Source organism: Lissotriton helveticus, chromosome 5_1 (genome assembly GCF_964261635.1).
Source record: "Lissotriton helveticus chromosome 5_1, aLisHel1.1, whole genome shotgun sequence".
NCBI classification, from domain to species: domain Eukaryota; kingdom Metazoa; phylum Chordata; class Amphibia; order Caudata; family Salamandridae; genus Lissotriton; species Lissotriton helveticus.
In genome coordinates, this window is record NC_136065.1 from 1,219,769,153 (window position 1) to 1,219,793,429 (window position 24,277).

Below are 24,277 nucleotides of genomic sequence, written 5' to 3' on the forward strand. Positions count from 1 at the left end.
CTTCCTCCGCCACGACCCAGCATGATCTACCGGACAGAGATGGACACCATGCTTCATTGCTCCTTGGAGTGCTGCACACCTCCCGTTCTTTAATTTGTTGGGAACTCCCATCGACCATTATACACCTTATATGTCTGAGTAACTGGCTACGAATCGTCAGGCCAACGTGCTTATACAGTTTACAGTGGCATCACCCCCCACCCCCTGTAGCGTTGCCACCCCTGAGGTGTGCACCATAATGTTTTTATTTTGTTGACATCAGTATGTTTGAAAGGGATTCGCCAGTTACTAGTATTACTGGTGTTAGGTGAAATGTTATTGTTGTTTTTTTGTTTGTATTCTTCTCTGTTTAGGCGCTACATCATAATACTACACAGACTCTCCACACACATGACGAGATTTCTCATCATAACATGCAGACCACCACCCTAAGGGCACCCAGGGCCTAGACTTGATGTGCATAACCTGGAATATCGGAGGCTTGAATAATCCTCAGAAAGGGAAACAGATGTTATCCTATCTAAACAAACACAGCATAAAACTGTCCCCTTAAGACAATTGTATGTTTGCGTCCACCTTGGGCACCAGCCTATTCTTTTCCTATTTACTCCATAGTATTGCGGAATATGCATCCTGAAACATAAAACTCTCCCATTCACATGTTGCAATGATATTGCCTACAGCGATACCAGATATCTGCTTGTCTCCGGTACCTTGGCCGGGAAAGCTGTGCTACTTGTAAACATTTACACACCTAACACTGATTTCCCTGAATTCTACTCCGCTCTGATAGGACACATCCAGGCAGACCTTAGTCAGGTGGGGTGCAATTTTAATATAGTTTATCACCTGTTGATGGATTCCACTGGTCCCACCACTATTACAAAACTTCGCTCTCTGTGCGTGCTCCAAGACATTATTGACACCAACTTTCTGACGCTTAGCGCACACGCCATCCCCATTCAAAGGGCTACACATTCTACTCTGCCCAACATGATACTTGGACTCACATAAATTAGTGATTCATATCTTGGGGCTCCCTTCTCTGGCTGCCAGATGTGGCTCATATAGCCTGCACTCTCTCCGACCATGCCTCTCTTTGGTCCACAATGAATGTCCCCTATCTAGAATGTACTCTCCAACAGTGAAAATGCATTACACGTTGTTGTATTTAAATTAACCCAGGGCGGAGTTTGCAGAGTTGCACTACGCGGAACTCTGCGAAGTGGCAAAAAAAAAACTCTATTGCACTATGCGGAGCTCCACAAGCAGCGGCGTTCCATAGAAAAATGCTGTTTGCGGTGATTGCCAAGCGCTGGATGCTTGTCCGCACCGTGCAATCATTGCGAATGGCACCTTGCACAGCGCAAGTGGTCCCTTCTATCCTTTTCTGCTGCTCAACGCGAACAGGCAGTTTCTCAACGCGAGTGGTCGCGAGCATACACGACAACTCGCAACGAGAAACCTGACCCCCCCCCCCGGCTATGAGAAATCTCGCCGGTAGGTTTATTTTCCGCGCTTGCGCTCGCCAACTTGATGTTAACGATCGCGAGCAAGGAAAATCGCGCACAGAGGTGGATTTTCCTCGCTCGCCAACATGACGTTGGTGAACGCGAGCGAGGAAAAAAACTCCACTCCGCTGCGCAAAGCGGAGTTTTTCGAACTCCGCGAGCTCCGCGCAACGCGGAGTGCGGAAAACTCCGCAAACTCAGCGAGCGGACCGGAGTTCACCGCCCAGGCTTAATTTGTTTCAGAACTCCTGGATGGCATGAATGAATATGTCAAACTATATTCTGACACGGTCACCAAAAATGCCACAGTATGGGAGGCCTTCAAGTCCTATATTTGGGGTGTTTGTATATTCTAACATGCTGGGGTTTTGAGGTGCATTTGCGGTGACCTGATCTTAGTAGAAAGGGAGCTAAGGGCCATAGACACTGCAACAATAGATGGTGCGCAAATCGCCCAGTTGCATAGGCACTCTATTCTGTTACACGAATTTCGAGACCTGGCTGATTGGGAACTGGCCTATCTAGGTAAATAAGCTTGTGCTTACCTTTGTGGGGAGAGAGTAAAACCAGGCCTCACTCCAGCGCTGCTCTTGAGTCCGAACTACCAGAAAGCCTATATATTGAGTCTTCTCACAGAGGGGGGCATGGCAGTGGTAGGTACCACCAATAGGGCAATAGGATCCTAACCTACTATGCACAACCCAGTTGACTGGTGAGACTGAGGAAATTGACACCTGGAGAAGGTGCCTATGGCATGGCCAACAGATGTGCAGCAACAATTTTTTGCATTCCTCATTACACACGAGGAAATTACGCAGGCAATCAATGTCTTGGTGGGTCCAAGAGCCCCGACCTGGACAGACTCACAGGCAACTTCTATAGAGCATTCAAACATGTTTTAGCCCCACACCTCTAAGAAGTATATACAGAGGCCCTTAAGGAAGGCATTCTCCCCCCTTCCCTGCATGAAGCCGTTATTATCACCCTCCTAAAACCAGGCAAACCAGCCAACATATGTACTTCAAACAGGCCGTTATACCTCCTTATTGTGACGTGCCTTGCTGTACTCATAGTGCAAATAATCTCCCCCCTACAGATGGATTTTGTGCTACACTGTTTCACCGCCATTAACCACCGTTCTATATTTACAGTCCTATACCAAATCTCCCTGACTCTCCTAGCTGCAGTTACTCTCCTTGATACTGAGAAAGCGTTTGATTCCTTGGAATGTCCATTCCTGAGGGCGACCCTGACCAAACTGGGAATGCCCCGGGTCTTCAGTGACCTCGTTATGCTTTTATATGCTGGTCCTACGGCCCGTCTAAGAGTGAATGATCAACTCACAGACGCCTTCCATGTATCCAGAGGCACTTGTCAAGGGTGCCCCCTCTCCCCTTTGATTTTTATTATTGCTCTGGACCCCCGATCTGAAATTCTCAAGACCGCCTTATGCTTAAAGGGTTTCGATTTCGTAAAAGAAAACTTCTGGCTTCCATATATGCAATAACATTTAACTATTAGTACGAGATCTCCTCCCATCTCTCCGGTCTATCTACTGACTGCTCCTACTTCAGCCAGACACTCAGACCCACTGTGTCCCATATGCTTGGGCTCACATCCTCACCTGGCTGTTATTGAACCCTTTCGCCCACCACACATCTCAATCCCAGCCCCAGATTATGTGAGAGGAGCAGAAAGTCAGCTACGGAAAGAAAACCTTAATATGGACAATATCGGCCCTGCTTGTCGGTTTATGCTGTTCATGCAGGGGGGATTCAGCGTCGTTCCCTCCCTTTCATTGCCCACAAGAATACATGCCCGCTGACTGCGGGGTCTCCTAGACACATACCGCAGTCACACGACGTGGTCCTAGACATAGAGGTGGGCAAGCTGCGCCGTGCAGAACAAAAGAAAGGCGCAGCCGCCATACTAAAATATAAAAAAGATAAAATGCTGTGTGCCGTACCGCAGTCACAAGCCAGCTACGGAAAGAAAATCTTAATATGGACAATGTCAGCACTGCTTGTTGTGTGTACTGTACATGCAGGGGGCATGCAGGGTTGTACCCTTACATTTATTGCTCACAAGAATACATTCTGGCTGACGGAGTGGTCTCCCAGACACAAACCGCAGTTACGCAACGTGGTGCTTGAAATAGAGGTGGGTGAGCCGTGCTGTGCAGAACAAAAGAAAGGCATGACTGCCATACTTAAAGATAAAGCGCAGAGTGCTGCGCTGCAACAATTACAGGAAAGGAGTTCTCTTCAACAACATGAAGAATACAAGCGGGAGGCAACTGTAGTTGAGCGGGGCTCCTCTGCGAAAAACTGAAGTGAGATATCGCTGCGTGAACCATTTAAGAGGCAGCAAAGAAGAGCGACACTGAACTGAACCAATGGTAAGCAGCAGGGAGACCTTTATTCAGTACAACAGATTTTCCAGACAACACATGCGCGCTGCCTAGGCTCGACCTAAAAACAGGAAGTGCAGAGGGAAGATGTGGGTCTTTAGCATTTAGGATGCTTTTTTCCACGTCAGGGAAGACCTGGCTTGGCAGTTCGGGCTGGACTGTTCCCATGAGGCACAGGGTCAAGACTGATTTGCATATAGCTGGGTCTTAACTAAGGTGGCGAAGTGAGCTAAAGAATGATGATGGATTCAACCCAGATGTGTGACTGAGGGTGAGTGTCTGAAAAGTTTCAGCGCTCCGTCCATCATCTCCTTGTGTTTGCTTTGTTCACCCTAAGTTGGCAGAGTATACCCAGACGTGGGTACCTTGCTCACTTTGCCACAGAAATCAAGCTAGCCTGGCTGATGAAGGGTGTTACCCAGAAACCGGCCCTTAGGATGCTTTTTTCCGGTTCAGGGAAAACCTGGCTTGGCAGTTCGGGCTGGACTGTTCCCATGGGCACAGGGTCAAGATCTGCATATAGCTGTGTCTGAACTGAGGTGGCTAAGTGAGCCAAAGAATGATGATGGATTCAACCCAGATCTGTGACTGGGGGTGAGTGTCTGAAAAGTTTCAGCACTCCGGCCATCATCTCCTTGTGTTTGCTTTGCCTTTTGACCCTTTCATGGAAAGGGAAGAAAAAACTTGACAGATGTGGATAAAGGAAGTCAAGGCGCACATTCACTCCACCAAGTCAGGAATTGGACGAGGAACGGAAAAGGAGAAGTTAATCATGTATTTCGTCTTTCCCTTGATTGGTGCTCTGATTTTGGTTCGGGTCGACATCTTTCTACTAATATGCAAGTTAATTAAAATGATTGAATGCACAACCCATACCTGGTGCTGTAGTGCTCAAAACATGACTCCTTTTCAGATTATAAAAACTTCTACCGTACTTTTATCAATGGCGTTATACCGTAGCTGGCTTTGGAGTGCTCATTTTTGTATTTAAACGTTTTTACAAGAATTGGGCCACGTTACTTAAGATTATTCTTATATTGCAACTTACAGTTGACTATTTACAGCCAATTCAGAAATAAAACAGGCTGTTTTTTTTTTTTAATTCTTTTTTATTGTCGCAAGAACACAGATATACAGCATCCACAAAATGTTTGTCTTTGTGCCTACAACCCTGAGGCCGGCATAGTAAAAGCTTCATATATATAATCATTCATTACTTAGTCTGCCCCACCCAGGCATTCAGCAAAGTAATACATAGGCATTGCGTGTGAACCATACGAAGACAGTAATCAAGTGTGTCCTAAATTCCTGCATTTTGTATTCTACGTACAACTTATAAAACCCTTAAAACGTGACTCAACTATATCTCATAAAACTCACATCTGTCTGTGTGGTCAAGGCGTTACTCCAGATTGGGCCCCTCCCATTAGTTAACAAACGCTAAAACCTCCTCCCACCCTCCTACCCCTGCTGCTCTCATTGTATCGGACAAGGCCTGTGCCCTACGTGTATAGCCTCATGTACACCCTCCGATCGTTACTCAAGGTCTTCCTCCCCTTCTGAGCTATCGATATCGTCCTCCGGCAAAGGGTCACAGATGTCTCCCCTGTAGGTGTTCCAGGGCTGCCAGATACCGTTCCATTTACGCGGGCTGGCTCTTGATTGGTACACTGCCCTCTCTGTCAGCATAAGCATGTCCATATTTCTATTCCACTGTGCCATGGTGGGGAGTTCAGCTGTCCCCCATTTCTGTGCGATATCCCGCTTGGCAGTCATGAGGCCTATCGTGACCCATAGTTTCCGGTAGAGAGTCAAATCAGTGGGCCCCCATACATTAAGCAGGCATACCCGCGAGTCAATTGATAATGTGGTGTTAAGTGTCTGTGCGATGGTGCGGAGTACTCGCTGCCAATAACTAACGATACTGGTGCAGCTCCAAAGTGTATGAATAAAGGTACCTTCCTCCCCGCATCCCCTTAAACAATATGGGTGGTTCGCCCTCAGCAACTTATGCAGGACGGTTCTCGTGTAGTATATCCTGTGAAGGATTTTCAACTGAACCAGGCGGAACCTAGTTGATATTCCAGCCTCCCGTGGGGAGGCAATAGCAGCGTTCCATTCAGAGTCGTCGAAATCGCCGACGTCCTCCATCCACTTCTCTTTCAGTTTCTCCAAGGGGTCAGACATGTTGTTAAGCAGTTTTCGGTAAGTCAATGAGGTCGCTTTCTCTTGCATAAAGTCTGTAAGCAAACGGTCTTCGAGTGGTGTAGATTCTGGTGGTGTAGTATCCTGAGGGATCGCTGCTAGAAGGGCATGCCTAATTTGAATGTATCGAAAGAGAAAACAGGCTGTTTTTAACGTTTCACAATGGCAGGGCACAGCAAGGCACTCTACTCGTCATAGTTTGGGGCCAGAATGCAGTGCCTAGGTCCTGGGCCAAGGCCTAGAATGGTTTTGTGAAAAAATGTTGGAGCAACGCCTGAGAAGACGGATTTATTACAGATTGGATATATCCCGCTCTGTTGTATCGCTGGCACTCTTAAGTACTTGTATTCTCTTCAAACTGCCGTCTTCCTTTTCTAGGCTCGACCTTTCATAATAGCTTGGTGCAGTCATAGGTTAAACTGAAGAAAGTCGGTGATGTGTGGCATAACTCAAGATGGGCATAGAGGGGAGGTCACAATGACATCGGGCCCCTCGGTCAATGGAAGTAACAGAAACGAATCATTGAATCTCGTCCATCATAGCTTTCCTTCTACCGAGTGCCGAGTGCCTTCTTTAAGTTCTACCAATAGGATCTCGTCGCAGCGGCGACCCCCCTCCCCCACGCGCACCTAGTGATGCCGCGCAGGGCCACCCCACACCTAGCCGAGTGTATCGCGTGCATTAGCCGGGCGGGCTGTGCGCCCGCATCGAGTGCGCTCCGCTTGCTCCGGATCACGTTCTGTGCATTAGGGAATCAAGTGCCGCGCAGCCCGCCCTTCATTCCCCCAGGAGTCGCGCGCGAATCGCTGTCCTGGCGATGGCATCTTTGCTGTTCTTATTATTATTAATATCACTGTCGAACAAGAGCCCGTGGGAAGAGGAAGCAATGCCGGAGTCTCCGAGCGCCGATGGGCTGACATTAAGAGACGCGCAGGGAGTGGGGCATAACAGTCTGAAGTCATTGAACCTGAAGCAGTCACATTTTCCATCAGAAGTTCGCAAAGGGCACGGTTTGAGCTGCAATAACCAAGTCCGAAGAGTAGAAAATGCCTGGTAGCTCGACTGCTGCCCTTTTAAGCTGTGCTAGCGCGCGGCAGGGGTGTGCGGGGTTAGCTGGGGGTCTATGCTGCGGGCCCAGCTTCACGGCCTAGTGGGTAAAAATACGACAAATAAGCACTTGTCTTTAAAATGGGTCAAATGTTTGGTTTCCTATAATTGCATCAGTGTTGATGCCATATTTTTTAATGAACGAAACACGAATTTTTCTTCGGAAGCACTAACAAAATTAATTGTTGGAAGGCTCCTTTGCAATACATATTTTATTTCACGGGATAATGATCTGTTCGGTAATTGTGCTGATGACCTGACGGTGTGATTCCTGCATTGCGTATGCAGATTTTAACCGATATGAAGCATTTATGGTGTCATTTAGCCGAAAGCGCATCTCCTTACTGTACCTGAGTTCACTGAGGTGTGTTCCATTGATGGAATCGTGGTGAAATGCTTGCTCCTGCCTCCGATGAGCATCGTGGTGAAGTGCTTGCCCCTGCCTTCAATTAGCTTGTGGTGGACATAAGCCACCGGGTTTGAAACCTGTGACGTCAGTCAAACCATTCACAACTTCACTGTTGCCAGCAGCAAACCCAGTTACACTGACAGCAGATGTCCTTGGCTCACATCAATAGATGTTGGGTGCAAAACATCACAGTTGTCTTCATCCTGGGCCGTGAACGATCTTGGGTCGGTCCCCAAGTTAACACTTGTGTCACACAGTTGAGCATTTTCAGTCTAGCAGAAACTGAGCCTTAACAAAAGCTAACCCTCTTGTTAGATGCTGGTAAACTGGTTCGTTGGAGGAGGTGCTACAGAGATCTACTGGTAAATTGGAGTTCAGTGTTTCCAACTCAGCTTTTTAGCTAGCCTTCAGATTTTATGTAATTTTGAAATAATTAATGTTAACCTATTCTATTGGAGTTCAACAAATATAAATGTGTGGTCTGTGCTATATAGCTTTATTAATTATCAGCGGAATTATGGAATATTTCCTTAAATAAACCAGGGAGAATGGAAAATACATCTTAGAAAATGCCTGCAGGTGGATAAGTAGTGGAATCTTTCCCTGCATTGCTAGGAATAGCTACCTGCAAAACAAAAAATACAACCATAGCTTGTGTGTCATCTCTCACGCTTCCCCTTCATAAACAAGCCATGCCCTGCATCCCAAGACGAGATATGACGAGATATGCGCACTTCTCCAGACACTTAGCATGACAACAAAGCTCTTTCCAAATGTGCCCTCAACTTAGACAGTGTCCTTCCAAACATGGATTACTCCATGGTGTGGCGTGCTACCCACCTGACAAGTGTTTTGGTTCCCCAGTGAGTATGAAGTGCTATATTAATGCTGCAATAGAATACAGTACAATACATGTGCCTTGAATCTGATCAGGAAAGACACTCTGTTTATCAGCTAAATTATGTATGCGTAGAAGCCTGGTTAATCCTGCTGTCCGTGTGTTTGAAAAACCTATATTTAAAAGTTAATATACATTTGTGCCCTGTGCAAAGAACGCTACCAGAAGTGTTTTAGGGTAGGAGAAACTTTGAGTTATCTAGGTCTTACTCGCTCTCCTATTATCCACTACAACTGTGACACAGAGATAACCTCTTGAGCATCCAGAAACAAGCCAAACTCCTCTGTCTGAAATAGTCGCCCGCAGTGCTCCAGAATGCCCCAGACAGTCAAAACACCCATTTGGGTTGCTTAACTCCTCTCCTGCGATCTCTCCAGTGTCTCACTCTGGCAATACATATTCCCACTGTTTCTGTGGCCCAAGTTGAGTATCATCTGAATTTCTCTTGCTTAACAGGTTTTTGTTCGTTTTTTTGTTTTGCTGTAAAGTTTTTCATTTTACTTTCTGTTTTGTTTGCAGTGTATAAATAATCGGAAGAAAATAACACAAACCAGGATGGGGTAGAGTTTCTCTTGGTGTGCAAGATGGATGAAGTTAGATTTATAGCGAAGAAAAGTAACTTATGAACATTAAGAAGTAGATTACTTACTAGACCTAATGTTAACTCTTGCCTGTAAACTCATCCTCACTAACCGGAAGAACTTCGACATAGTCTCATTACTCATGTGGGGCGAGTGGCTCACATTTCTAAGAGGTGCAAACAACATCTCTTTACAGTGCCCCCCCGGCGCCCATCATATAGACCAATATGGAACTCAGATGTTTCTACAAAGTCTCGTAATGGGTGATTTGATAGTGCTCTGGCGCTCACTTAATGATCCCATACAATTTCTAACTTATTCCTGTGGTTGTGGTGCTCTAAAAGGTGGGGAGATTCACCTAACTCCCCCAAATTGTATTATTATAAATCGTATATGCATGACATTCCAGCCTCAAGCACACTTTAAATTAAATGTCAGAGTACACAAACATATATTCCACAACAAGATTGACATTTTGAGGGTCTTTTTTTATTTCTTGGCCTGCTGGCCTTTTCTTCGTTTTTAGTCTTAGATCGCGAGGTGCTCACATTTCTTACAGGTGCAGACTGCATCTCTTTACAGTGCTCCCCCTAGCGCCCATCATATAGACCAATATGGAATTCATTAGATGTTTCTTGAAGCCACTTCAAACATACATAATTGCTTATCTGCAGATGACTGACCCATCTATCCACACACAAATGTGCCCATGTTGATCAACTCTACCTTCTGATCCTCATTTGACACTCATGCAGCACTGGCGTCTACTCAACTTACAGCCTTAGTATTGACCATTTATTCTGTTTTACATATAGATACCTACCACTATTGTTGTATGTATAGATACCACGAAGATGTGTTCTAAAATGACAACTATGGACTCTATGCAATGGTTACTCATCTAATCAGCATATATTCATCCATGCTTGGCACATATGACTTCTGTATATGTATACTATTACTGACATAATTATTATGCACTTCCTTTAACACCCCCGCCCCCGACTTATGTACCTATTCACATGGTGCCTTATAAATGGTTTACTCAAAAATGTGGTTATGAATAGATACGTTCTATCTTTTCCTTAATTGCTTTTGCAAACTGTTCCTTTGTCTGCATTCTTATACAAAACTAAATTAAAACTATTTGAAATAAAAAAAGAAGTTGAGATTTGTCAATGTAAACAATTTTAGTCTAGGAAGAAAATTTGATGTATTTCGTTCGACCTCTTTCAGAATTGGTGATCAGGCTAATAAAGTGAAGAATTTGAAACATGGGAATTGTTTGTGTGTTTCTCTGATCATTGCCAGTCTTCTCAACCAATCTGTATATATTTACTAAGGTTATTTTAGGTATTTAATTTCTGTTCCCAAATCCTTGCTTGAAACCTTAATGTTGTCTCAAGTAACAGTGTTTAAATTGATAGCTGTTGTATCGCTTTTTTTCTGTGTAGGTCATCATTCGCGATAGAGAGCATAAGCCACTGCCAGGGCGCATATTCTCCCATCTAAAAGCAGCTTTCTCAGACAGCGACCAGCTCTTTCGGATCCGGCCACAGATTACTTTAGTAAATATGATAGTGAGGCTGTGGTGAGAGTGAGAGCAGGATAGTGGTTGCCGGCTGAAGTTACCACCAGGCAGGTTTCTTATTGGCATGGTGTGGATGGCATGGAAAAATCTGGTTAAATAGTACTGTTGTGTTGTTAATAAAGCAAATTACATATTGCTATAATGAGAGTGAGGAGCAATACCAACACGATGTCAGCACCACTGGGACGGTGTCAGAGACAGATACTTCTTATCAGATGAACACAAATTATTATATCCTCTAACATAAATCATTCGCCGTCATGGAACATTACATTTCTCACTCTGCTGTAGATGCTATGGTCTTAGTAGAAATAAGAGTACAGACTTACAGAAGGTAAATTAGATAGTTTTCTGAGTTCTATGAAACGGTGAGTGACTTCTCCTTTTGACACTCAATATACAAAGGATCAGTATTCGAAAATAAAGGCTAACCTAGCCAACACAAAAACCAAGACTGTGAAACCCTCAGTGTTTATGAAGAAGCATACAGGTTGAGCACTCCTATTTACACACGTCTCAGAATGAGGTCACTGTTACCCCTTGGTGTCAGTACCTTGATTTGTCCTTCTGTAACTAAGGTTACTTGTAAGCGTCTGAAAGAGTTCTTATAGTGACTCCTCAAAAGCAAAGGAATTACTAACCTCCAATAGTTTTTTAAGACCCTCAATCCAGCTAGCAGTCCAAACCAAACTTACATCAAGTCAAAAAAACAGAAATTAGCGAAATCAAAATCAGTCACTTATTCACTTGCCACCCACAAGGATTCCACAAATAATCCAGTCATAGTTTCCCTTCTGGCTGAAGAGCTTACTCTGGTGATCTGTGAGCGTGCATCCCCATAGCAGGAAGACTATCTTTCTCAATCAATAGATGCTCGTTCCTGAAAACCAATAGAGTCCCAACAAAAGCAAGGAGTTTTATCTGTTGAACCTTTTCTCAGTCCCTCCTTCATGGCCTCCTAGATTTCAGAAGGTAGCTCTAGAGATTCTGGAGTACTGCTAAACATCTTCTAGGAGCAATTAAACTGGTACCAGAATGTTACTGGGATTGAATTTCAGTCACTTCCTTATATTAAGGATATTGGGAGTATCGGGCAGATCACAGATCTTTACAATCTGAACCAGTTCTCGCTAGAAAAATAATTCCACATTACAGTTACAGCTCAAATTGCAGAGGCAATGCATATGGAAGACCGGATGGAATGTGTAGATCTCCATGATGTTTACTTTCATATACTAATCGAGGTACACCATTGTCTCCATACAAACACATTTTCCATCAGATGGTAATACGATGAAAATAGACGCCTTTCGGTAGTACCTGTGCATCTTTACTTTCAGTAAATATTTTTTCTCCTCCACTTAGATTGGCTAGTAATAGCTCAGTCTCCATGTTTAGTCGAGTGAGCTTTCATTTAGTTAGCAACAATGTTTAATCTGGGATTTTCTTTCTACCATATCAAGGCTCATATGGTTCCATGGCAGAGGCTTCACTTTATAGATGCTGAGATAGAATGATTGTTGGGTTTGTGATTCCACTTCAAGAGAAAATTCCCTCCTAACTCCAGCAATGTAACTTTTTTTTTTTACTTACCCTTCACCCGCCGATATGATGGTTCCTGAGACTTAAAGGTCTCAAGCAACCTACATTTCAGTCATTCCCTTGGCCCAGATATGCTTCAAATTCTATGATGCAATGTAACTTGAAACTGAGATAAGTCTCTGGAAACTCAGTCAAAGCGTCTTGTGTTTGATCAAATCCTTTTTTGACCCTCTTCACCGGCATTTTAGAGCAGACTTCATACTCCTCAGATTACAAGACCACAAATCAATCAGAACAGAATGTAACTCTGGAACACAATGTCAAAACCATCACACTCATGCACTCGCGCACAGATATTTCTTATCAATCTTGTGGAGCAAGAGGCTATTTTCCTGGCCCTTAGATCCATCCTTCCTATTTTCTAGGAGAAATATGTTGAATTTCTTATGGACAATAGTGCTGCTCTGTTTTATTTAAGCAAGCATGGTGAAACAGGGTTTCTGTCTCTTTGCCTGCTGGTATCTCTGCCTAGGGATTCAATGGTATTATCCACATGCAAGGCCAAAAGACAGCTCCACTACCACAACAACCAAAGGGGCTTCCCTTAAATCTACAGTACGCTCTCCCTGCTTCCCAACATCCAGTCCGCCACAGACCAGGGCATATGCCATGCCATTATCTTGCATGTTTGGGAAAAAAACATATAGTAACTGGATGTGGACAATTGGCAAGGTGTGTGGGAGCATTGCTCGGTCATGCAGAGTGCACTTTACTCAAGGGGTTTCCGAAACTATAGACTGCATTCTTCTAGTGTTCTGTGTTTGCAGGCAAGTGCCAGCCTCTTCTGGCAGCTGACCGGACATATGCCACTTGACAAAAATTCATATTTTATTTTAAAGATTTAAGTAATTGAATCTAACTTTTTGTTCCATTTTGCACATAAAATTGCATGACCTTTTCATCTAACCCTTTCCCAGCCTCCATTTTCTGACATCCTGTATTTTACTTCTTTGTCTTGGATGGTGGGTATATACCCATCCCGCTGGTATCCAGTCCTTTCTTTTTTTTGTTTTTTAAGCATTTAAAGAAGGGATTCTCCATGGCGGCAAGTTTTCAAATAACACTGCTTTGAAATGCACTTCAGCTGAAAGTAAATGGAAGCTTTGTGAACAGTCAATTCAAAATGCTGTTCCATAGATTTCGAATATATGCAACTCAGAGTGTGGCTGATTAGCTGTTGTTCTAACGTGGCTCGGAGTTGCTTGGTTCTTGTACTTCTGATGGTCTGGTACTTGTTTAACCCTACGGGGTTGATCATGAGTAGCACGGTAATCGTGTTGTGGTATATTCACAAGTGAAATTATTGTTTGCCTCCAGAATCATCCTCTATCACAATGTAACTATGAGATTTTGGTCCAGAATGGGAAATAACGTGTGTGGTGTGGAATCATTGCATATAATTCCGCATGTATATCCCCGTTCCATTACTAGGCACAAATTCCACTGACTTTTAGCAGGTCGAACTGTATCTGGATTTTGCTACACCTGTAAATTCTGGGTGAAGTAAATCCTACCAATTTATAATTATGTTACGGCTAGAAACAGATTTGGCTGTAAAGGAATCCCCATCCAACTTGTGTAGGAGGCCTAAGTGTCCTGCCTAGGTTCCGATTCTGAGACTGTATTGTATTGAAGTACCGAATGTGATGTTCTGGAAGATGTCAACAAACAACTCGAAAACCAATAACTAAGTTATACAAATTGAACATGAATGTAGGACTTTGGAACCCAAGGTTTTCATTCGGGATTTGAAATCACAATTTGGCTTCATGACAGATAGGACTTGAGGGAAACAACCATTACAACGCACCTGTTACCACGCATTACCATTACAACGTGGCTGTTACAGCGCAGGTACTGTTACCACGCATAACCTTTGCCACGCAGGATTTTACGAGTATGACTTTACAACTAATTTCGATATAAAGGCATGAATGGTAAAGGCATAAGTGTGGTAAATGTGTTTTACAAGTAAATGTAAGTATTTTGCTGCTAAGAATTAAGAGTGAGAGAGTGTGTGTGTGGTGTATATGTGTAGGCATTAGGAAAGATGTTTTAGGGTTTAGGGTGGGCATAGGTTTTTGGGTAGCAAGGCACTTTTTAGGGTTTAGGGTGTGTAAGGGTTTTTAGGTGGCAAGGGAATTTTTAGGGTCTAGGGTGCGTGTGGGTTTCTCGGTGGCAACTGAATTTTTAGGGTGGGTATGGGTTTTTGGGTGGCAAGGGAATTTTAAGGTTTCGGGTGGGTAATGTCTTTTGGGTGGCAAGGGTAATTTAGGGTTTAAGATGGGCAAGAGTTTTTGGGTGGCATGGGTAATTTTAGGGTGGGAATGGGTTTTTGGATGGGAAAGGACGTTTTAGGGTTTAGGGTGGATATGGGTTTTTGATGACTAGGGCAATTTTAAGGTAGGTATGTGTTTTTGGGTGGCAAGAGTAATTTTAAGGGTTAGTATGGGTAAGGTCATGGATAGATAGATAGATATCTATAAACATATATATTTATATATATATCTACCACATAGGTTGACCTCTTTTGACAGACCATAGCACCCAGCCCTCACATACATTGTCGTGTGGCACAGCTAACTATGACGTTCCACCCAAGGTACACACCAACGGTATTCTATTTAATACACGCTTAACACCGGCATCAACAGCAGCTTAACATAAAGCAACCTTGTGCAACTGTCCGATAGACGGCACTTTGTGGAACTAGCCCCTTGCCTTCATCTCTCTTTTATTTAGTTAATTTCACATGCAGAGAGGAGACTTATGGACGCGTTAATGTTTTCTTTACCTCCACACTTCAGAGTTCTGTGATGTCACACATGGGCAGATACGAACTCCCCATTGCTCACACTGTTTAAAGTCTATAATTTTTGTAAACATTATGCCTTAAATACGTTTACATTATTTTTGTTAATGAGTGTATTCATACTGAAAATGCTGGCATATATCCTACGATTTTTTGTTGCTTATGCACTGTCATGCTCGTAATGTAGTAGGAAACAACTATGTCTATGGTGGTGCTCGTGTGGTAACCATAGCAACGCTGACATGAGTGAAGTGTATTTAATCTGTAAACTAGTGTGTCCTAGACGTAGTGACAAGGCGGTACGCCGCCGAAACGCGTCTAGCCTTTGTTGGATCATTAAAAACTTTGTGCCAGTATTTCACGGAGTCTGTGCCTGACTGTTCGTCGCCGCCAGGACTGGAAGAGAATATATATATATATATATATATATATATATATATATATATATATATATGATTTATACTTACCTTTAAAATACTTATATTTACTTGTAAAACCTTTACCACACATATACCTTTACCATTCATGCTTTAAACATAACATTTGTGGTAAAGGCATAATTGTTGTATAATCCTGCGTGGTAATGGTTCTATGTGATAATAACATTCGCGTTATAATGGCATGTGTTAACAATGGAATGTGTGGTTCCGTCATACATCCAGTACTTGATGAAGTAGTTAGGCTTGGTGCAGGTGCATTTAGCTTCATGAAGTCTGATTTAGTTTACTGAAGTTTTGGCCTTGGTCACACTCTTTGGACTAATTTCTTACATTTGGTGTAGTCCTGATGCATGTGTTTAAGGGATGACTGATGGTTTTTGCTAAGGTATGTGTAAGAAATCTGGTTATTAATTGAGGGGGATGGAAGCCCCTCTCACGCAACAACCACAAGCATTATCAGGGGGAACCACAATCAAACACGAAATCAACCTGCGCTTAACCCTCTGGTAGCTTTGCACAAAAGACTTAACTTTGAGGCAACAGAACATAAACAACAATAAAGTGAAAACACAGCACAAGAAAAAACCTACACAAATTTAGAGACATTGAATACATTCTAATAAATTAAATGATACCAAAACTACAAAAATCCAATCAGTAGAATCAAAGATATGTAATTTTTAAGTTTTAGGTAGGTATAACACCTAAAAGCACAAAGCTCCAGTCACGATCATCTGATCGTGCTAGACCAAGGTAAAGTCACAAGTTCAGGCTGATCACGATGAAACATGGGCCCGGATGCAGGGACCAGGTTAGTCCTGTTGAAAAAGTTACGCTGTCAAAATCCGGCTTGAAGAGTCCAGAACGTCCAGATTTCTCCTTTCCTAGTAGAGAAGTGCACTCTGATGCCAGCCAAAGGCCCAGGGCCTTGGGAGGCACCTCTTGGGGATCAGGGACTCACTCTAGCAGAGGCCAGCAGGGTGCAGACAGGCCAAAATGCAGGTCCAGTTGCAGCAGTTCAGCTGGGTATTTTCAGAGAGCCTCTGGAGCTTGTTGTCTCCCTGCAGGTCAGAACAGAAGGTCAGCCAATTAGCCCTTGGAGTCACTCGGGTAGCTTGGGATGGAAGGAGCAGGTCTAGTTTTCCTTCACAGAGAGCAGGACAGACCTGAAGCAGCAGGGAGGCCCTCTTGGGACAAGGCAAGCCTCAATCAGCATGGCAGTTCTCTGAAAAACAAGGCAGGCCTCAAGCAGCAGGATTTTCTTCGGTGAAACAAAGCCAGCCTCCAGTAACAGGACAGTCCTCAAGGCAGCCTTCAAGCAGCAGGACAATCCTCTGGGGAACAAGGCAAGTCTGAAGCTGCAGGGCAGTCCACTGGAAAAGGCAGGCCTCAAGCAGCAAGGCAGTCACCTGGGGAATACGGCAACTCTCAAGCAGCAGGCAGTCCTCTGGAAAACAAGGCAATCTTCAAGCAGCAGGTCAGACCTCTGGGGAACAAGGCAGTCCTTCCTCTGTAATGTCCATAGGTCTCTGTGGCTCAGTATGTCCAATATTTATATCTGGTGTCATCCTTTGAAAGGGGGGGGGGGTTGTCTAGGCTACTCCCACATCTGGTTCTAGAAAATTATTCACTACCCCTGCCAAGGCTTAAAGAAGTCAAGGGTCACAGAAGACTAGTGTTAGGTTTCTTTGTGTGTTCTGGAGTCAAGCCCTTTGAAATGTAAGTGGGGCAGGGAACAGCTCCGCCCCAATCATACTGGCAGCATGGCCTATCCTGCCTCCTGCTAGTCCTCTATTGTTCACTTTATGGACCCACTATGCATTATAAATGGCAGAGCCATTGACCGGCCCAAGCAGCTGGAAACTCCTAGAAGGCCTCAGAAGTTTTTTGACAGGAATTTGCAAACTTTAAAAAAGTGGCATTTTAAAAAATGGAATCTAAAATTGGACTTTACCATTCAAGAGGATTTAAAATTGCAATTCATTTGAGTCCAAACATAACATATCCACCTGCTCCCAATAAAACCTTAGCAATTATTAAATGACATAAGGTAACCCAGTGTTATCCAATGGGAAAGATAGGCCTTACAGTGTTGAAATTTTTTTTAAATGTCTTTATTGCATTTTAGAATAAGAAACAGCAAGATGGAGTTACAAGTCCCCCTCCCCCGCCCAAAACAGTTGTCTCCCGCATACACAGCGTCAGTTCATCATATTCATTAAAGAGATAGGTTTACACAGCCATTCAGCCAACAACCCAAAGTTGGGCAGGCGGTGTTTCGTCACAGCTATTAAAGATTTTTCCATTGAGAAATATCCCGCATATCAGCCTGCACAATTAAAAGGGATCCCCCTGAGTCCTATCGCTGCTTGCTCGACAAGAATGTGTGATACAAACCTCAGAAATTCTTGGACCTACTAGTGGGGGGTTGCAGTTCACTGTAGTTTTCTGACTGTGTACAGCAGTAAAGCATGTCGTGCGCCCAACGTTTCAGAGTAGGCAGCGGGCCCTTCATCCAGCAGCAGGCCAGAACTCGGCAGACTATCAGGGGGCCCATATCTACTAGGCGTCTAATCGCCCTAGGGAGTTGTTTAGTGTACCCTAGCAAGGCTATTAAAGGGTTAGGTGTAACGGCGACCTCCGTCAGCCTACTTATGTCTGCGAATATCTTCTCCCAAAAGTCCCAAACACCAGGACACTGCCAGGCAAGGTGTAAAAAATCAGCTTCTGGGGCATTACATCTTTCGCAGCGGGCAGAGTCCCTCAACCCATATCTGCAGAGTCGAGCTGGAGTGTAGTATACTCGGTTTAAAAATTTGAAGTGGATGAGCCGATGTCGGCCATTAAGTGAAACTTTCTTGGTGATATTGTAGCAGTATCGCCACGTGTCGTCGTCTAGGACAGTGTCTAAGTCAGTCTGCCATGACAATCGTGCCCTAGTGTATGGGTATCGTGTGTCTGTCTGCGTTAGCTTGTATAGACTGGACAGTAGCCTCCTGGGTGATGTGGTTTTGATTACATGCGTGAGCTCAGGTACCTCCGGAGGCTCCACCATGTCGCTACCCAGTAGGTCGCCCAGAGCACTGCGCACTCTGTGGAATTGGAATCGTGTTAGTAGAGGGGGCGTTCCACAGGCTCCCAGTGCTTGCTTCCAGGTTTTAGCCACTTCGTCAGTGAACAGATCACCCGCCGTATGTATGTTCAGTTTATGTAAGGCAGCGACTACCCCTTTTTCCGTAAGCGGGGGCAGCCATCTGGCCCAGTTTATCGGCATTACTGGTGAATAGAGCAGCGCACCATTTTGTATCTGGAAGAGACTGTGCCATGCATGGTTAGTGGCCATCAATGAGTCTAGTACACCCGTTCTTCGATCTATAGGGCGAAAAATTGTGTGTTGGAGTGTATCGGGGTCGGCGAAGAGGGTCTCCATGCGTACATGTGGGATTTCCCGGTCTCCATGGAGCCACGTGTGTAAATGTGACGCCTGGGCTACTCTGTAGTATGCCTCCAAGTCAGGGGCACCAAGCCCCTCCATGGAGTACGGCATGGTAAGCGTCGGCCAGCGGACACGAGGTTGTCCGCCCGCCCAGGCCAGCTTTGTCATTTGTTGTTGCAGCCGTGCAAAGAAGGTCCTGGGGAGAACAATTGGCAGGGTCGTAAACAAAAACAAAAAACGGGGGAGCACAACCATTTTCATTATGGATATGTGCCCCATTAAGGACAACGGGAGCTTGCTCCAAGCTATTACGTCATCCTCCAGTTTGCTAAAGGCCGTGCCATAGTTGGCTCTGAGGATGTCTGCACGGTATGTAGCTGTATCCCCAAATAGCGGACCACGTCTGTGATCCATTGGAGGGGATATTCCATTGTCGTTGGTTGCGTAATCGGCGTGAGTAGAAAGGCAAGCGACTTAGTCCAATTGACCCGCAAGCCAGAGAGCGCCCCAAAGCGGACTACTTCCCTAAGGACTGATGATAGATTGTTATCGAGGTCACGTACATATAACAGGGTATCATCCGCGTACATTGACACTATGATCTTGTATCGCGGGAAGCCTATGCCCTCGTTTGCGTGGTATTCTCGCCTGGCACATGCCTGCAGTTCTGCCACCAGAGCATAGAGGAGAGGCGAGAGCGGGCACCCCTGCCTAGTCCCTCTGCTAATGGGAAAGGAGTCTGTAACCAGATCTCCCATGCGTAGCCGCGCCCTCGGCTCGTGATATAGCGCCCCTATCATTTGTATGAACGGCTGCCCCAGGCCCATACGCTGCAATACGTTGCACATGAAAGTCCACTCTACGGAGTCGAAGGCCTTCTCCATGTCTAGGAAGACTGCCAGTGCCTTTCTGTCAGTTCGCACATGTTGGATCACCCCCAAAACAGTTCTTATGTTATAGACCAGGTTTCTGCTAGGAATAAATCCTGCCTGGTCCGGGGCTACCAGGCTACCAGCGAGGAGCGCCAATCGGGTGGTCAGCACCTTAGCGAAGAGTTTGGCGTCGACATTTAAAAGCGACAAGGGTCGATATGAGCTGCACTCATCATGCGGTTTCCCTGGCTTCAAGATGGTAACCAGAAGTGCCTCCCTCATAGATTGCGGCATACTGCCCTCTACACAGATGTCATCAAATAGTGTCGATAGGTGTGGGATCAGTTGGTCCTTAAATGTTTTATAGAAGACGGCAGTGAGACCATCTGCCCCTGGAGCGCTACCCGATTTCATGCTGGCCAGAGCGTCTAAAATCTCATCCTTATCTATAGGTTGCATGAGGAATTCCCTGTCAGAGTCGTCGGGTAGAACGGGGAGGTCAATGTGGCCTAGGTAGTCCTGAATTTCCTCTTCCATATTGCCATTTTTAGAGGAGTACAGGTCGGAGTAGTATTTTTTAAAGACCTCGGCAATGTCCCTTTCGTCAGTGGTCGGTTCCCCCTCTGGGGTGTTAACTACTTTGACGTGTTGACGCCGTCGCGCTCCCCTCATGAGGTTTGCTAGTACTGCACTTGGCCGCTCCCCCTCGCCATATACCCTAGCAGTGGAGTACTTGCTCATGTGTTTGACCTCCCTGTCTGCTTCATCATGATATTCCGCAAGCAGGGATTTAATCTCTTCACCCACAGTGTCGTCCTCAAGGCTACATTGCCTGCGCTCCAACTGTTCCAATTGTCTCACAAGGTCCGCCAGCCTCCGCCGAATGGATTTAAGGATGCCCGAGTGCTTTGACATTGCGACGCCTCGGATATAGACCTTGTCAATCCTAGTGTGGATATTATGAAATGCAGAGTAATGCGTGTAACCCCCCTGATGTGGATTCCGTGATCGCCATAAATCCTCCAACCCCAGGCGAGTTATCGCACTTCGGAGTTCTAGCGCAGCGGCTGTAGGCCTGCGAGCAGGGCCGGCGGACCGGTCTAGGGTCGGGTCAAAGACCAGGTTAAGATCGCCCCCCCCCCCAAAGTAGCGGGCTCCTCTGGTCAACTCGCTTGATCTTGTCGGTAAGAGTCTTGTAAAATTTGGGCAAGTCAAAGTTCGGACCGTAGGTGTTTACCACTGCGAGTTCCACAGCCGGACCGTGACACCTAGATATCACGAATCTGCCATCAGTATCCGATTCCAGGGTCTGAATCTGCAGTTTGGATTTAGGGTTAACCCATGTCAGGACTCCTCTGGAGCTAGTGGTGTACCCCGCTACCGAGATGTTACCCTCTAGCCCCCTACTTCTAAGCATGTGACTGTGTGCAGGGAAATGTGTTTCCTGGAGCAGGGCTATATCTACGTGTTGACGTTGCAGGTAGCTGAGGACCTTTCTGACCTTGCGGTGGTCATTTAGGCCACGAACATTCCAAGTGATGGCTGTTAGTTTAGGCATATGCACACCCCCCTCGCCTATATCGGTTTCAGCCATCGCGCAGCACAGTAGTGTATGTGTGTAGCTGTTTTGTATCAGCGCAGGCAAAGGATATAAAATGAAAGATCGTGCTGGGCAAGGCCTCCAAGGCCTCCAAAGGCTTGTAACAAACTTCTACCAATTCAAACAAAGCAATCTGCGGTTGCGGTGAATCCAGTGAAACCCCACTGGGTAAGCAAGGAGAGTCCCTCCCTCTAGCTTCCTCCCCCCCACCCCTCGCTGAACAACCCCAATTCTACCATTAACTCCCCCCTGAGCCCCCCCAACTCCCTCCCACAGCAGACCTACCCCTAGCATGTAACAGTCTCCCTCCCAATACTCCCCCAGGAAACTCAAGGAATCCCAGAGGGGGATCAAAAGTGCTCACAGCGCAGGGGCCGAGGTTGCCAGGTGTATTGATCCCACCTACGCCTACTCCCTGCGCATGCCTCCCCCCACGCCACCAATACCAAAAGTAAGCATCCCAACGAAAGTCGTCAGGATATCAGGTAATTTTGACAACTAAACTTCAAATTGGTGCTCACACCGCAAAAAATGTTCCAAATCAAGTCCAAAAACCGATCTATGCCCCCTGCAATTTACCAGCAGCAGCTTTTCAGGCGAAAACAGCTTATCCGTGGCAGCAATAGGAAAAATCAAAACCGTCTCACCAGCTGGACAAGTCATCCGGGCCCCCACAGACCCCTCCGCAGTGTCTCGGCCTCCACGCGCGAAGGTGCGCAGACTGGCCGTGTAGTGGGGTCACACTCCTAGTCCAATACAGGGCAGCTAGCAAGCCGACGAACCTCCGTGCAGAGTAGGGCTCCCAGCACATGTTGAGTATTTAGTCCTGTTTATTCAGCTGGCTACTGGCTTCCTCCTCGTCATTCTGGCTCCTGGGGCTGCCCCTACTTTCTTTTGTCCATACTTTCAATGCTTTGTGGAGGTCCTTCGGGTCCGTGAAGATGTGTGAATGGCCCTGCCGAATGATTCTCAATTTTGCTGGATACATCATGGCATAATCCAGTCCAAGGTCTCTGAGCTGCCTCTTGTAAGGAGCAAAGTGCCTTCTTTCTTCTTGCACCTTCGCAGTGAAATCCGGATATATGGAGATGTTCGACCCCTCAAATTGCAGCGTCTTTTTTTCCCGTGCTATCCGCAGGGCTGTGTCTCTGTCTCTGTAATTCAGTAGCTTGGCTATGATCGGCCTCGGGGGAGCCCCCGGCTTCGGACGCGGGCCCAGCGAGCGGTGCGCTCTCTCCACTATGAACATCGGGGAAAATGCGTCAGCTCCCAGAAGTGGGGTCAACAACTTCTTGACGAACAGCTCCATCTTTCCCGTTTGGGTGGTCTCTGAAACTCCCGTAATGCGCATGTTCGATCTGCGGGAGCGGGCCTCCAAGTCTTCCGACTTCTCTTGAATTACTTGCAGGATTCTATCATGCTGCTATGGACTTTGTCCTGTTCCGTTTGTGCTTCTTCCACCTCCATTATGCGCCTTTCCGCCATATCCAGGCGCTCCGCATGCTTATCCACTCTTTCGGACATGCGATCCATTCGATAGGAGAGCGCATTGATCTTGGAGCTCAGGGAGGCCATGCTGTCTTGAAGGCCTTTTTCCATTGTCACCAACAGGGCTTTAATGTCGGCGTAAAAAGTGCTTTCCGCCCCCCTAGGCTGTGGAGCAGACTCCATTTCTGGCGCTTCTGGGGCCTTAGTGCGTCGTTGTTCGAAGGTCAATTGGTTTGGGTTTTGTCCCCCTTACCCATGCTGTAGCTGATGCTCAAGGCAGCTCCAGACGGGATCGGCCAAAACGTCTAGCCGGTGTGACGTCTTCACTTCGAGTAATCAGCCTTGAGCAGATCGCCCTCTCCACTATCTCCGAGATAGCAGGTCAACTGGGGCCTCCCACACCTCCAGGACTGTCAACTCCGCAGTTGCAAAGATGTAATGCGCCCCCCCCCCTGTTCCTCCAGGACACCGCAGGGGCTCACCACTAAGTATCTACTATGGCGGGCCGCTCTCACCGTCCGTAGGAGTAGAATGGGGCTTTATCTCCAGCTGCGCAGCCAGAATAACTCGGCAGAGCGGGCTCTCCAGGCTGCAATCAACCACAGGTGTCTCAGGGGGTCCGAGTAGTAGCTGCCAGGGTCCCACGCCGCCACAGCACCGACACAAGCACCGCGGTGTGCGGGCACCAAGTCCTGCAGCGCCGAGGGGGGTGCCACGCGTCCCCGCCAAGCAGGGGGGAGACAGCGGGAGCCCCAGGTACTCAAGCTCAAGGGCTGCCCAACACAATGTCAAGTAAGTGCCCGTGTGTCATTAAGAGAAGGCTCCCCCCTGCAAAGAAAGAGAGCTGCACAGGCAGAGTGATCTAGTCCGCTTCCTTACTGCGCCGCAATGCGGTTACTCGCGCTCCCCCAGTCACCTCCGTACCACCGGGCCAAGGTCAATCCGGCCGCCGCACGTCGGGGCACGCACGCCGGGCAGCGTGCTAAATCCAGGCCGGGGAGGAGCGGCCCTGTGTGTCGGCACTTGCTCTCTCTCCGTGAACGGCTCCGCGCGGTGCCGCGCAGTCGTTTTTGAGTGCGGCCGGTAGTGGTGGGCTGCAGTGGTGTTGTAGCACCTCGTTGTCCCCTTCAGGCTTCGTGGGGTCAGGATTATTGAAGGGTTTCGGTGGCGATGGATCGGAGCCCCGGGATGAGGCGTCCGCCATCAGCGCTGGCAAGCTCCGCCCCCCTACGGTGTTGAAAAATTAATTTAAGAGTTTTTCACTACCAGGACATGTAAACATATGTCCTACTTTTTAAATACAATGCACCCTGCC

The 24,277-nt window shown here is 46.4% G+C and overlaps 1 protein-coding gene across 2 annotated transcripts in view; it reads left to right on the plus strand.

The window, feature by feature from the left end:
- WDR11 (WD repeat domain 11) overlaps window positions 1-24,277 on the plus strand; it is a 677,364-nt gene that overhangs the window by 448,902 nt on the left and 204,185 nt on the right. Inside the window, exon 17 of one of the 2 annotated variants that reach the window (XM_078643932.1) lies at window positions 10,576-10,689. The exons of the other annotated variant lie outside the window; for it this stretch is intronic. Within the exon in view, the coding sequence (XP_078500058.1) occupies window positions 10,576-10,689 (114 nt within the window). The remainder of the gene's footprint in view (window positions 1-10,575; window positions 10,690-24,277) is intronic. 2 annotated transcript variants of the gene reach the window in all.